The 13,117-nt window shown below is 42.6% G+C and overlaps 1 protein-coding gene across 1 annotated transcript in view; it reads left to right on the top strand.

Moving 5' to 3' along the window:
• hfm1 (helicase for meiosis 1) overlaps nt 1–13,117 on the top strand; it is a 192,005-nt gene that overhangs the window by 69,658 nt on the left and 109,230 nt on the right. The window contains exon 15 of the mRNA XM_060829604.1: nt 4,652–4,746. Within this exon, the coding sequence (XP_060685587.1) occupies nt 4,652–4,746 (95 nt within the window). The remainder of the gene's footprint in view (nt 1–4,651; nt 4,747–13,117) is intronic.

The following is a 13,117-nucleotide window of genomic DNA, read 5'->3' as shown; positions in this document are numbered from 1 at the left end:
AACAGGAAATTCAATGTTTCGGGCATAAGGCTTATGCTCGAAACGTCGAATTTCCTGTTCCTTGGATGCTGCCTGACCTGCTGCGCTTTAACCAGCAACACATTTTCAGCTCTGATCTCCAGCATCTGCAGACCTCACTTTTTCCTCGAAGCTAATATAACATACAAACTGCAAAGAAAAAACTAATGTTAGCCTTTACCTCCAAGAGGTTAGAATTCAAATTTAAGGAATTACTTAAGAATGTATTTGGGGGGAGCAAAAAGACAAGTAGTTGTTATAGGGGATTCTATAATTAGGGGGACAGATAGTATCCTATGCAAGCAGGATCGGGAGTCCCGCATGGTGTATTACCTGCTCAGTGCCAGGGTGCAGGATATCTCCGACCGGCTTGAAAGGATATTGAAGTGAAAGGGGGAGGATCCAATTGTTGTGGTCCACTTTGGGACTAACAACATAGGCAAAGCTAGGGTGGAGGAACTGGTTGAACTACAGGTCCTCAAGGGTCATTATCTCCGGATTACTGCCCGAGCAATGTGCCAATTGGCATAGGGATAAGAAAGTTAGGGAAGTAAACACGTGGCTAAGGATGTGTGTGGGTAGGAGGGATTCCATTTCATGGGGCATTGGCATCAGTTTTGGAACCAAGGGATCTGTACTGTTGGGATGGTCTCCAACTGAACCAATCTGGAACCAGTATTTTAGTGAAAAGGATAAATAGGGTAGTCAGTAGGACTTTAAATTTCTGAGTTGGGGGGTAAGGGAAAGTGAAAGCGACAGGGAGAATGGAGTTAAATGGAAAGATAAGCAGCTGGATATGTGTGCAGGTGGGTTTAAGCTCAAGGCAGACTAGGAATGCAGCAAAAAGGAAGGATAACTTAGGACATCTTATGATTTCCAATATCTTTAATTATGATAAGAAAGTTAGCATTAAGGCACTTTACCTGAACGCTCGTAATATTCATAACAAAGTAGATGAATTAACGGTACAAATCATCATGAATGATTATGATATGGTAGGTATCACAGCGACATGATTGCAGGGGTTTCAGGACTGGCATTTAAACGTCCAAGGATTTACAACTTATTGAAAAGACAGGGAGGTGGGCAGAGGGGGTGGGTTTGCCTTGTTAGTTAAGAATGAAATTAAATCTATGGCACTGAATGCAATGGGGTCAGATGATGAAAGTCTGTGTGGGTAGAGTTGAGGAACCACAAAGGCAAAAAACAACCATTAGGGGAGTTACATACAGTCCTCCCAGCAGTGATCAGGACCAGGGGTGCAAGTTGTACCAGGAAATAGATAGGGCACGTCAGAAAGGCAAGGTCAAGGTGATCATGGGGGACTTCAATATGAAAATGGACTGGGTGAATGATGTTGCCGGTGGATCCAAAGAAATGGAATTCATGGAATGCTTACAGGATGGCTTTTTGGAACAGCTTGTGATAGAGCCCACAAGAGAGCAGGCTTTTCTGGAATTAGGGCAATGTAATGAGCCAGACTAGAAGAGGCAACATTCAGGAGGCAGCAATCATAATATGGTAGAGTTCAGTTTGCAGTTTGAAAGAAAGAAGGCAAAATTAGATGTAATAGTGTTACAGTTAAATAAAGGTAATTACATGAGAGGGGAACTGACGAAAATTGTCCGAAAGCAGAGCCTAGTGGGAAGGCAGTCGAGCTACAATGGCAGGAGTGTCTGGGTGTAATTGACGACAGTGCAGCGGTTCATCCCAAAGAAAAGAAAGATTATCCAGGGGGGCGGTGGGATGTGTTGGGGGTGGGGGTGGAGGAGGGGTTGATTAGACAGGCATGGCTGACAAAGAAAGTCAGGAAATGTATCAAAGAAAAAGTGAGAGCCTAGAAAGTGGCCAAGAGCACTGGTAAATCAGAAGATTGGGAAGGCCACAAAAACAAACAGAGGATAAGAAAGAGAGAAATAAGGAAGGAGAAGATCAAGTATGAAGGTAGGCTAGCCAGTAATATTAGAAAGGATAGTAAAAGTTTTTTTCAATATACAAGAAACAAGCAAGAGGCAAAAGTAGACATTGGGCTGCTCCAAATTGATGGGATATAAAGAAATAGCTGAAGAACTTAATAAATACTGTGTGTCAGTCATCACAGTGGAAGACATGAGTAATCTCCCAACAATTAAAGGAGAGTCAAGGGGCAGAGTGGAGTATGGCAGCCGTTAGAAAAGAGAAAGTGCTAGAAAAGCTAAGATGTCTAAAAATTGATAAATCTCCTGCCCCAATGGGCTACATCCTCGAGTTCTGAGGGAGGTGGCTTAGGAAAGAGTGGAGGCATTAGGTGTGATCTTTCAATAGTCACTGGTGTCAGGGAAAGTCCCAGATGATTGGAAAATCACTGTTGTAACCCCCTTGTTCAAAAAAAGGATCAAGACAAAAGATGGAAAATTATAGGCCAAATAACCTCACCTCGGTTGTTGGCAAAATTCTAGAATCCATCATTAAGGATGAGATTTCTAAATTCTTGGAAGTGCAGGGTTGGATTAGAACAAGTCAGCATGGATTTACTAAGGGGAGGTCGTGCCTGACAAACCTGTTAGAATTCTTTGAAGAGGTAACAAGTAGGTTAGACCAGGGAAACCCAGTGGATGTTATCTATCTAGACTTCCAAAAGGCTTTGATGAGGTACCTCACAGGAGGCTGCTGAGTAAGGTGAGGGCCCATGGTTTTCGATGTGAGCTCCTAGCATGGATTGAGAATTGACTGTCCAACAGAAGGCAGAGATTTAGGATAAAAGGTTCTTTTTCGGAATAGTAGCTGGTGACAAGTGGTGTCACGGAGGGTTCAGTGTTGGGTCCGCAGCTGTTCACTTTATATATTAATGATCTGGATGAAGGGACTGGGGGCATTCTGGTGAAGTTTGCTGATGATACGAAGTTAGGTGGACAGGCAGGTCATACTGAGGAGGCTGCAGAAAGATTTAGACAGTTTAGGAGTGGCCCAGAAAATGGTTGATGAAATTCAATGCGAGCAAATGCGAGATCTTGCATTTTGGAAAAAAGAATACAAGCATGGACTATTTTCTAAACGGTGAGAAATTCCTAAAGCCAAAGTACAAAGGGATCTGGGAGTGCTAGTCCAGGATTCTCTGAAGATTAACTTGCAGGGTGAATCCGTGATTAAGAAAACAAATGTAATGTTGTCATTTATCTCAAGAGGGTTGGAATACAAAAGCAGGAATATGCTTCTGAGACTCTATAAAGCTCCAGTTAGGCCCCATTTGGAATACTGTGTCCAATTTTGGGCTGCACACCTCAGGAAGGACACACTGGCACTGGAGTGTGTCCAGCGCAGATTCACACGGATGATCCCTGGAAATGTAGGCCTTACATAAGATGAACGGCTGAGGATTAAAATGTTTAATTTCAAAATGACCATGTGATAGTCTACTGGTCTGATATATCCTGCACCACAGACTATTCAGAATTGATCCAGAAAACTCCCAGTTATAAATGACATTGAATGAAATGAAAGTCATTATTGAGTGTATTGGGGTATGAGTGTGAAAATGGGAAAGATAAGGACTGATAAAGACTGCCAACCATCTGGATTAAATGAGAGTCTTCTGGAACTGAGGGTGGATCTGCCTAACACTGTGACCAGCAGTCTTGAATGAAATTACTTTTGACTGATGATTCATGCCTGCACATTTCCAGAACCACATTTTGCACATCTCTTGATAGATAAATTTAAAAACCATAATAGAGGATCACAAATTAGTCCTCAAACTATTTTGTTTTGAGTCTCTATTTTTCATTCCTTAACTTCTGTAACCTCAAGACCTGTTCTTAGCAGATCTGCCAAGAGACAGTATTGATTTAATGTCATTGAAAAATTATTGTTATACTTATGTTTTACACTGATAGCAATCCAGTCTGATTCAAGAGGATTTGGCAAAACTGTTTGTACAGTGCTGTTAGCTTATTGGGGAGTCAGAGCAGTTCAATTACAATTCTGCTTTCTGAAAAATTACATGTTATTCTTCTGCCTGTGTTGAATTATGAATTTGGTAATGACGGCTCCAGATAACATGCTTTGAATCAATTTGATCTGCCTTGTATTGAAACATATTGATCCTTCTTAAGCATCCAAAGAGTGCTTTTTATTTTATATGGAAAGTTAATTCTGACAGAGGAAATATTTGAGGAAATGATACTGAGGCACAATGAAAAATTTTGTGAAACTCTCATGCTGCTGCTTTTTTAGAAACAACTATGGAAGAGTCACAGTGCAAAAATTTACAGAAATACTAGTGCTCATGGAGAAGGTGGCCCAAAATTTGAATATATAGTAAATCTTGTGAATCCTACAGAAGATTTTAAAATAATTTACAGTTCTAGTCATGTCAAATGTTACATCAGATATTTCATGATCAAGATCACATGAACAAATCCTCAGTTATACTTCCAACAAAATTTTCGACTCTTGGATTGGCTAGAATCTCACTGTTAATACCTAATAACCCCAACCAAGAAAGCTGGGCTGAAATCATGGCAGAGTTAAGACAATGGGTAGTACATATGTCCTATTGAGGTGAGATTAGGATAATGTAGGCCTATACAACTTACAATATGTGTGAATGTAAAAGCATGTTCTAAATTCTTGAATATTTTGTAATTTCTTTTAGTTTGACACAACAGCCACAGTAGCTATCATGACAAGGACCCAAACTAAGGACAAGTACACGCAGATGTTAGATGGAGTACATACCATTGAGAGCAGGTATTCAAATAGGATGGATTTAAATTGTATATGCAGAAAGCATGCAGGCACAGTTTTAAGTACAGTGCTACTATTGTTTGAACACATTTCTCTGTGTACAGATTTTAGGCGGATGAATGATTGCAGGGTTCATCTATTGATGTTATGTAGAGTTCAACTTTTTTTGGGTTACGGTGGCGAGGAGTTTGAACAAGATGTATATGAAGGCAAATAGAGAATGAAAAGCTGAAAATGTTTTCTTTTGATTTGGATTCTTCAAGTGGGCGGCACGGTGACACAGTGGTTAGCACTGCTGCCTCACAGCGCTAGAGACCTGGGTTCAATTCCCGCCTCAGGCGACTGACTGTGTGGAGTTTGCACGTTCTCCCCGTGTCTGCGTGGGTTTCCTCCGAGTGCTCCGGTTTCCTCCCACAGTCCAAAGATGTGCGGGTCAGGTAAATTGGCCATGCTAAATTGCCCGTAGTGTTAGGTAAGGGTTAGGTGGGTTGCACTTTGGCGGGTCGGCGTGGACTTGTTGGGCCGAAGGGTCTGTTTCCACACTGTAAGTAATCTAATCTAAAAAGAAGTGCTGTTTTCTCAGACTGTCAGATGTAAATGCATTTCTCAAAAGATTTCACTTGGTGATAATTGTAATCATTGAGCTATTCATGCTTTGCTTTCAGCTGTACTTCATTTTAACATAGCATTGCCAACAAACTAAGCAAGCCAATCATCAGAAACAAGTAATAATCAGAATTAAGCACACACATAAGCTAACTGACTAATTAAATGGTCAGTCCCGAAGAAGGGTTACAGTCCCGAAATGTTAACTTCTCTACCTCCTGATGCTGCCTGGCTTGTTGTGTTCTTCCAAACTCCTGCTTGTCTAACTAAATGGTATGCCATTTACATTGCTGATAGGAGATGATTCATTGCATCAAAATAAATAAAGAAGCCTCAATGAACTGATTTGATAGTAAGTATAATGGTAGCTTAGGGTGCCTCACTTGTGGCTCCTGATTCATGCATAAAAAGATTGTCTTGTGGTTAACACTATTCTTAAAATAAACAACGTTGTATAAAGTATGTAGTTTTTAAACTGAAGTCATAGGGATCACAAAGATTATGTTTAGCATGTAAATAAGTAGATGGTCATCATAAGGACTGAAACTGTCCTGCACATGAAAGTGTTGATAAAGTTGGAATAAAAATGACAAAGGGGACCAAGAAGCCTGGGTTCAAATAATAACATCTTTGAACAGATTGAGTAGAAAAATACATTAAATAAAAACATTTTTTAAAATGTTTAAAAATGACAATAGAGGGCTGAAATGGGACAGTGGTAGGATTCCTACTTCTGAACCAAGAGGTTCAGGCTCAAGTCCCACCTTGTCTAGAGGTGTGTAATTACATCTCTGAGCAGGTTGGTGAGGAAAACACCGAAAAAGCAATGATTCTATTTTTTTTGAAAGAATGTTGCAGACTCCTTCCAGAATGCTATCAAATCAATCTAAACATATAAAAACAAAAGGAACTGCTATAAGTCAGTAAAAAAACCAGAAGTTGCTGGAAATGCTCAGCAGGTCTGGCAGCAACTATGAAGAGGAATCAGAGTTAACGTTTCAGGTCCGATGACTCTTCCTCAGAATAGAATCTAAGCAGCCCTGGCAGCAACTGTAAAGAGTAACGCTTCAGGTCCGGTGATTCATCCCCAGTATGGAATCTAAGCATATGTTTTTTCAACAGCTCCAAAAGTCATTTTAAAATTTTAACCATCCTGCACCTGACTTTCCTGCCATCTTGGTGAAGGGAAGGAGGTTAATATCAGCTCATTGTGACATCAGCATTTGTTATGAAAGCTATCAAAATTATTTTAAAAGAATGAAAACGAACATACTTCTTTCCTGAATGTACCTACTAGCCATTTTTTAAAAAAATTCACTCATGGAAATTGGGCATCTCAGGCTGGGCCAGCATTTAGTGCCCATCCCTAATTACCCAGAGACCAGTTAAGAGGTAACTGCATTGCTGTGAGTCTGGAGTCACATGTAGTCCAGATCAAGTAAGGATGTCAGATTTCCTTCCCAAAAGGAATTAGTGAACTGGATGGGTGTTTCTAACAATTGACAATAGATTCATGGTTCACCATTAGACCCTTAATTCCAGATTCTTTATTCTATTCAAATTCCATCATCCATCACAATGGGATGCAAACCCAGATCCCCAGATTAGAAACATTAGCTGAGTTTCTGTATTAGTCTCGCAATAACACCACGAGACCAATACTGTTTTGGGTTTTCATCTTACAGTCAACAGGCCAGTATTGCAAGAATGTCAAATGTTAAAGGGAACAACAATTTATATTGTAAGTTACAAGAATGCTGATATGTTGGCCAGTGAACTCCACTGTGGTTGAGAAGTTGCCATGGAGAATATAGATGTGGAGAAGATGTTTCCAATTGCAGGAGATACTAGGATCCAAAGGCATAGCCTTAGACTGAAGGAATGAGGAGGAATTTCTTCAGCCAATGTGTGGTAAATCTGTGGAACTCATTGCTGCAGAAGTCTGTGGAGGCCACGTGATTGAGTGCAGAGATAGATAAGTTCTTGATTAGTAAGGAAATCAAGGATTATGGGGAGAAGACAGTATAATAGGCTTGAGAAACATTAAAGCCATGATGGAATGGGAAAGCAAGCTAGAGGGGCTGAATATCCGAAGTCTGCTCCTATATTTTAAAGCCTTATGGTCTTACCCTTCCAGAGTAATAAGGTAGAGCACTTTTTAGGATTGAAAATGGTGTCCTCAGGCCCATTCATGAGTTTGCACAGTATCCACTGAGCAATGATCTGATCGAGGTAGTCATTATCCTGTGGGACTGTATTGAAGCTGTGCAGACTGTACCTTCTTTATTTTACATATTTTTGATTGTGAACTGAAATGGGAAAGGACTGTGTTGAAAACCAAGGATTGGGGAAGGGATTACTGAACTGTTTAAAAGCACATAACCGGTGCAAGTTGTGTTACTTACATTATTGTTTGTTCAAGCAGTGGAAGAGGTTAATACAGTCAAACTGTGTGCAAAGGGAGATTTATCCAGAAATAAGATTGGTCAGTGATGGGGTGACTAGTTGTCGATGACAAATGCTTTCTGCCTGCCAATAACTATCCCACTATGCATCCTGCATTGGTGGTGCATTGGCTCAGGTCTCTCACAGCAGCAGGGACCTGGATACAATTCCACCTCGGGTGATTGTCTGTGTGGAGTTTGCACGTTCTCCCTGTGTCTGCATGAGTTTTCCCCTGATGGTCCAGTTTCCTCCCACAGTCCAAAGGTGTGAAGGTTAGGTGTATTGGTCATGTTAAATTGCCCACAGTTTCCAGGGATGTGCAGGCTAGGTGGATTAGCTATAGGAAATGCAGGTTACAGTGATAGAATATGTAATTAATGTTTTCTTCACGTAGATGAAGATAGACTATGTGGAGGTCAATGATACACTACACAATGTTACCAAAGGCATAAATTAGCCTAAACAGTTGTAGCGGGTCCTGTTCCTGCTTTACTCCGCGCTGAGTTGGTATCTGACAGGGTGGCCACCTGCGCGTGTCTCGCACCAGCTGGTTCTAGGAACCGGGGAAATCCCACACTATGGGATTCCCTCTGGGGCGAGCGCTGAGTCAAAACTGCTGCAGGCTGCACAGCAAGTCTGACCCTTATATCACCCAGGTAACCCACTGCCACCAATACTCAGGCGATTCTCCCTTCCGTCAGTGGTTCAATGGCCACCCCGTTGTCTACCCACTCGGGCAGTTTCCCCGGAAGAGAGAAAAGGACTGGGCTGTTTATGCCTGACCAGACCCAGTCCTGAGTGGACGGCTTCGAGGTGTCCCAGGAAAAACCCTAGATTCTCGACTCCGGAATTATGGCAAGGCCTTTTCAAACACCGTGACTTTACCAGAGGTCCGTGGTGAGGGTGCAATGGAGCAAACAAGACGCAGAGCGACAGTCCAACACCATTTTATTATCAACACCCACCAGAACCCGTAAGAAAGACAAACATTAGACACTATACAGTCTACTATGACTATGGGAACAAGATGCTAACGCACACAATGTAAGGCCTTACTTTACACAAGTTAGCAATGCTTATAACTATGACAGTGGAGAACCTCCTTTCCCACAAAGCCTCAACCACTGATATGGTTCTCCGAAAACGCCACGCTTCTGGGTAAGAAACCTACAGCCAGGCTTGAAATTGAGTGCGAGGGTGAACAGCAGACTTGTCCCAGCAGCCAGCGAAGAGAGAGGGAGAGAGAGATCTGTTCCAGCAGTCAGGAGAGCCCCTGTTTTTAGAGAGCCCAGGTACCTCTGCAGTTATAGTCTGGAAATGCCCCCAGGGCACTGGCAATGTCCGATGTGTTTTCCACCTCCCTACTGTGCAGGTGAAAATGACCTCCGTGGCTGTGTCCATTGTTTCATAATCTCTCCGTTTGCTAACACGGAGGTGCTAATGGCTCTCTTCTGTTCTCCTGAGCCTAGCCCAGACATCGTGACTCCAGGCTTTGTTGGCTTATCAGGCCTGCATAGTGGCCACTTCCCCCCTCCAATACACTTAGGTGGCTGGCCGATTCCTGCCAGAACACCTTGGGGGCTGGGCTCTCTTTTGTACAGGCACAGAGATAGCAGCCAGCTGAGCCTGCTGGGAAATCATGTCAAGCTTTCAGAAAAAGGTGGCTGCTCTGTCCATTTTAGCTGCTTTTCCCAGGTTCCACTGCTTGCTCCCTGCTTCTGTGTTGCTCGAAATTGCTACAGTTGCCCCTTCGATACGTCCAGACTTGCTCGGACCGTATCGACATAGCAGAGGAGGGCAACACATGGCGGCTGCTCTGTCCATTTTAGCTGTTTTTCCCAGGTTCCACTGCTTGCTCCCCGCTTCTGTGTTGCCCGAACGTCCAGACTTGCTCGGGCCGTATCGACATAGCAGAGGAGGGCAACACAAGGTGGCTGCTCTGTCCATTTTAGCTGTTTTTCCCAGGTTCCACTGCTTGCTCCCCGCTTCTGTGTTGCCCGAAATTGCTACACAGTTTTGGATTTACATCTATTATTCTATGATTCTGTAAATGCAAGAAAATAGGGAGAGGATAGGAGAGTGGGGCTATCTAAATTGTTCTTCAATGACCACAATGACTGATGGGCTGTAACCATTTAATGATTTTTTTCTGCACAAACAATTTATCTGTGATTTAGGATTTTTAATGTGGATTAGTTCCATTAATGGAAGTATTGGGGGTCTTGTCTGCTGATAAAGAGCCAGCAAGAGACCTGTGTTGCACTCTCTAAGAAGGGTCCCAGTATGCCTAAGTGTGGACAACAAACCTTTTACACAAGTTAGAACCCTAGGGACAGAAATCCCAGCTACTTTTATATATGACAAATTTGAGTCCATCAGCTCTCTTAAATAGCAAGCACCTGGGGAGGCTGTTGCTGTTACCAACACTGCTAGGGGTTGCAGGGAGAGGGTTTGGAGATGAGCAGTAAGGGCTGGTGTTTGGCTATAGTTCCCAATGTTGTGTCCCTCAACCAGGCAGTGAGTGCCCTTAAACAAAGGATACCCCACCCCCTTCCATGAGACTATCTAACCACTGCCCTTTGGCATTCAGTGTTGTGACTATCACTGAATCCCACACTATCAACATTCTGGACCAGAAACTCAACTGAACCTGGCATATAAATACAGTGACTGCAAGAGCAAGTTAGAGGTTAAGAATCCAGCAACAAATAACTCATCTCCTGACTTCCCAAAAGCCTGTTCACCATCTACAAGTCAGAAGTGTGATGGAATACTCCCCACCTGCTTAAACGAGTGAGCTCCAAAGACACTCAAGAAGCTTGACACTCTCCAGGACAAAACAACCCACTTGTTTGGTACTATAACCACAAAGATGCACTACTTCCACCAATGATGCTCAGTAGCAGCAGTGTGTACTATTTAGAAGATGCACTGCAGAAAGTCACTAAGGCTCCTTAGACTGCATCTTCCAAACCCATTATCACTTCCACCTAGGAGGACAAGGGCAACAAATAGATTGGAACACCATCACCTGCAAGTTCTCCTCAAAGCTACTAACCATCCTGACTTGGAAATATATCAGTACTTCTTCACTGTTGCTGGGTCAAAATCATGGAATTCCCTCCATATTGGCATTGTGGTTCTATCTAAGGCACATGAACTGCAGTGGTTCAAGAAGGCAGTTCACTGCTACTTTCAAGGACAGCTAGGAACAGAAAGTAAATGCTGGCCAGTCAGCGATGCCTATGTCCAATGAGTGGAGAAATGAAAAATGAATGAGTTCAGGTGCAGAAATTTTGAGTTAAAAATTACACAGCACCAGATTATAGTCCAACTGGTTTAATTGGAGCATTAGCTTTCGGAGCACTGCTCCTTCATCAGGTGGTTATGACAACCATCTGATCAAGGAGCAGCGCTCCGAAACCTAGTGCTTCTGATAAACCTATTGGACTATAACCTGATGTTGTGTGATTTTTAACTTTGTACACCCCAGTCTAACACCAGCATCTCCAAATCAGAAATTTAAAGGTCGCCGCCAGAGGGCTTGCAGGCAAAGACACCTGTAAAATTCCCTCAGTGACTTTTCCTCTGCTAAACATAGAAAAGGGATCCCTTTTCTCTGTTTAGCAGAGGCCTAGTACTTCTGCCCCTCCCTCTAATAGAGACTCTTAGAAGTCCAATTATGACCACTAAAAGGCTGCTTTTTACCTGTCTTCAATTTTGAGACCAGTGCTTTGAGTACAGGAGTGTGTGTGTGTCACTAATGTCCCTGAAGGAAGGAAACTGTCATCTTTACTTGGTCTGTCCTATATGTGACTCCAGATCCACAACAATGTGGCTGACTTTTAGCTGCCCTCTCAGAACTAGAACAAATAACAAAAACAATACAGCACGGGAACAGACACTTCAACCCTCCAAACCTGCACCGACACATGTTCCTGTTTTCACTTACAGGATCCATACCCCTTTATTCCTTTCCTCTTCATGTATTTGTCCAGGTGTTTCTTGAATGCTGTAACTGCTTCCACCACTTCCTGTAGCAGTGCGTTCCAAATACCCACCATCATTTGTGTGAAAAACTTGCCTCTCACATCTCTTTTAAACTTCTCCCGCTCCGCCTTGAACCTGTGTCTCCTAGTAATTGACCCCTCCACCCTGGAAAAAAGCCTAATACTTTTCACCCTCTCCATGACTTTCACAATGTTCCAGTGGAAACAAACTCAGTCTATCCAAACTTTCTTCATAGCTAAAATCTCCCACACCAGGCAACATACTGGTAAACCTTTTCCGTACCCTCTCCAAAGCATTAGTATGCTGACCAGAACTGTATGCAATATTCCAAGTGTAGCCTAACTAAAGTTCTCGAAAGCTGTAGCAAACCTTATCTGTCCTTGTACTCAATGCCCCTTCCAATGAAGGTAAGCATGCCATAGGCCGTTTTTTACAACCTTATCTACCTGTACTGCCATCTTCAGTGATCTGTAGATCTGCATACCCAGATCCCTCTGCATATCAATAGTCCTAAGGGTTCTGCCATTGACTGTATAATTTCCACCTGTACTTGACCTTCCAAAATGCATCACCTCATACTTATCCAGATTAAACTCTATCTGCAATTTTTCTGCCCACACCTCCAACTGATCTATATCCTGCTGTATCCTTTGGCAATCCTCCTCGCTATCCGCAACTCCACTAGTCTTTATATCATCCACAAACTTACTAATTAGACTAGAACATTTTCCTCCAAATCATGTATGTAGACCACAAATAGCAGAGGTTCCAGCACTGATCCCTGGGGAACACCACTAATTACAACCCTCCATTCCAAAAAGCATCCTTCCACTGCCACCCTCCATCCCCCACGACTAAGGCAGTTCTATATCCATCTTGCCAGTTCACTTTGGTACCTGTGACTTCACTTTTTGTACCTGTCTACCATGACGGACCTTGTCAAAGGCTTTACTGAAGTCCAAGTTGACAATATCAACTGCATTTCCCTCATGGATCATCTACATCACTGCCTCAAAAAACTCAGTCAAATTCATGAGGCACAAAGCCACACTGTCGACTGCTAATAAATCCATTTGCTTTGAAATGCATATAGATCTTGTCCCTGAGAATCATTTCCAATAATTTCCCTACCACTGACGTGAGGCTCAAAAGCCTGTACTTTCCAGGATTATCCCTGCCGCACTTCTCAAACAATGGGACAACATTGGCTATTCTCCATCCTCTGGGACCTCACCTATGGCCAAAGAGGATACAATGACCTAGTCCATGATGTCCATATCCTATGAATGAATTTTAAAAAGTCATGCTGCTG

Source organism: Hemiscyllium ocellatum, chromosome 9 (assembly GCF_020745735.1).
Source record: "Hemiscyllium ocellatum isolate sHemOce1 chromosome 9, sHemOce1.pat.X.cur, whole genome shotgun sequence".
Lineage (NCBI taxonomy): Eukaryota > Metazoa > Chordata > Chondrichthyes > Orectolobiformes > Hemiscylliidae > Hemiscyllium > Hemiscyllium ocellatum.
The sequence above is the reverse complement of the archived record's forward strand: the minus strand, read 5'-3'. Positions and strand labels throughout refer to the sequence as shown.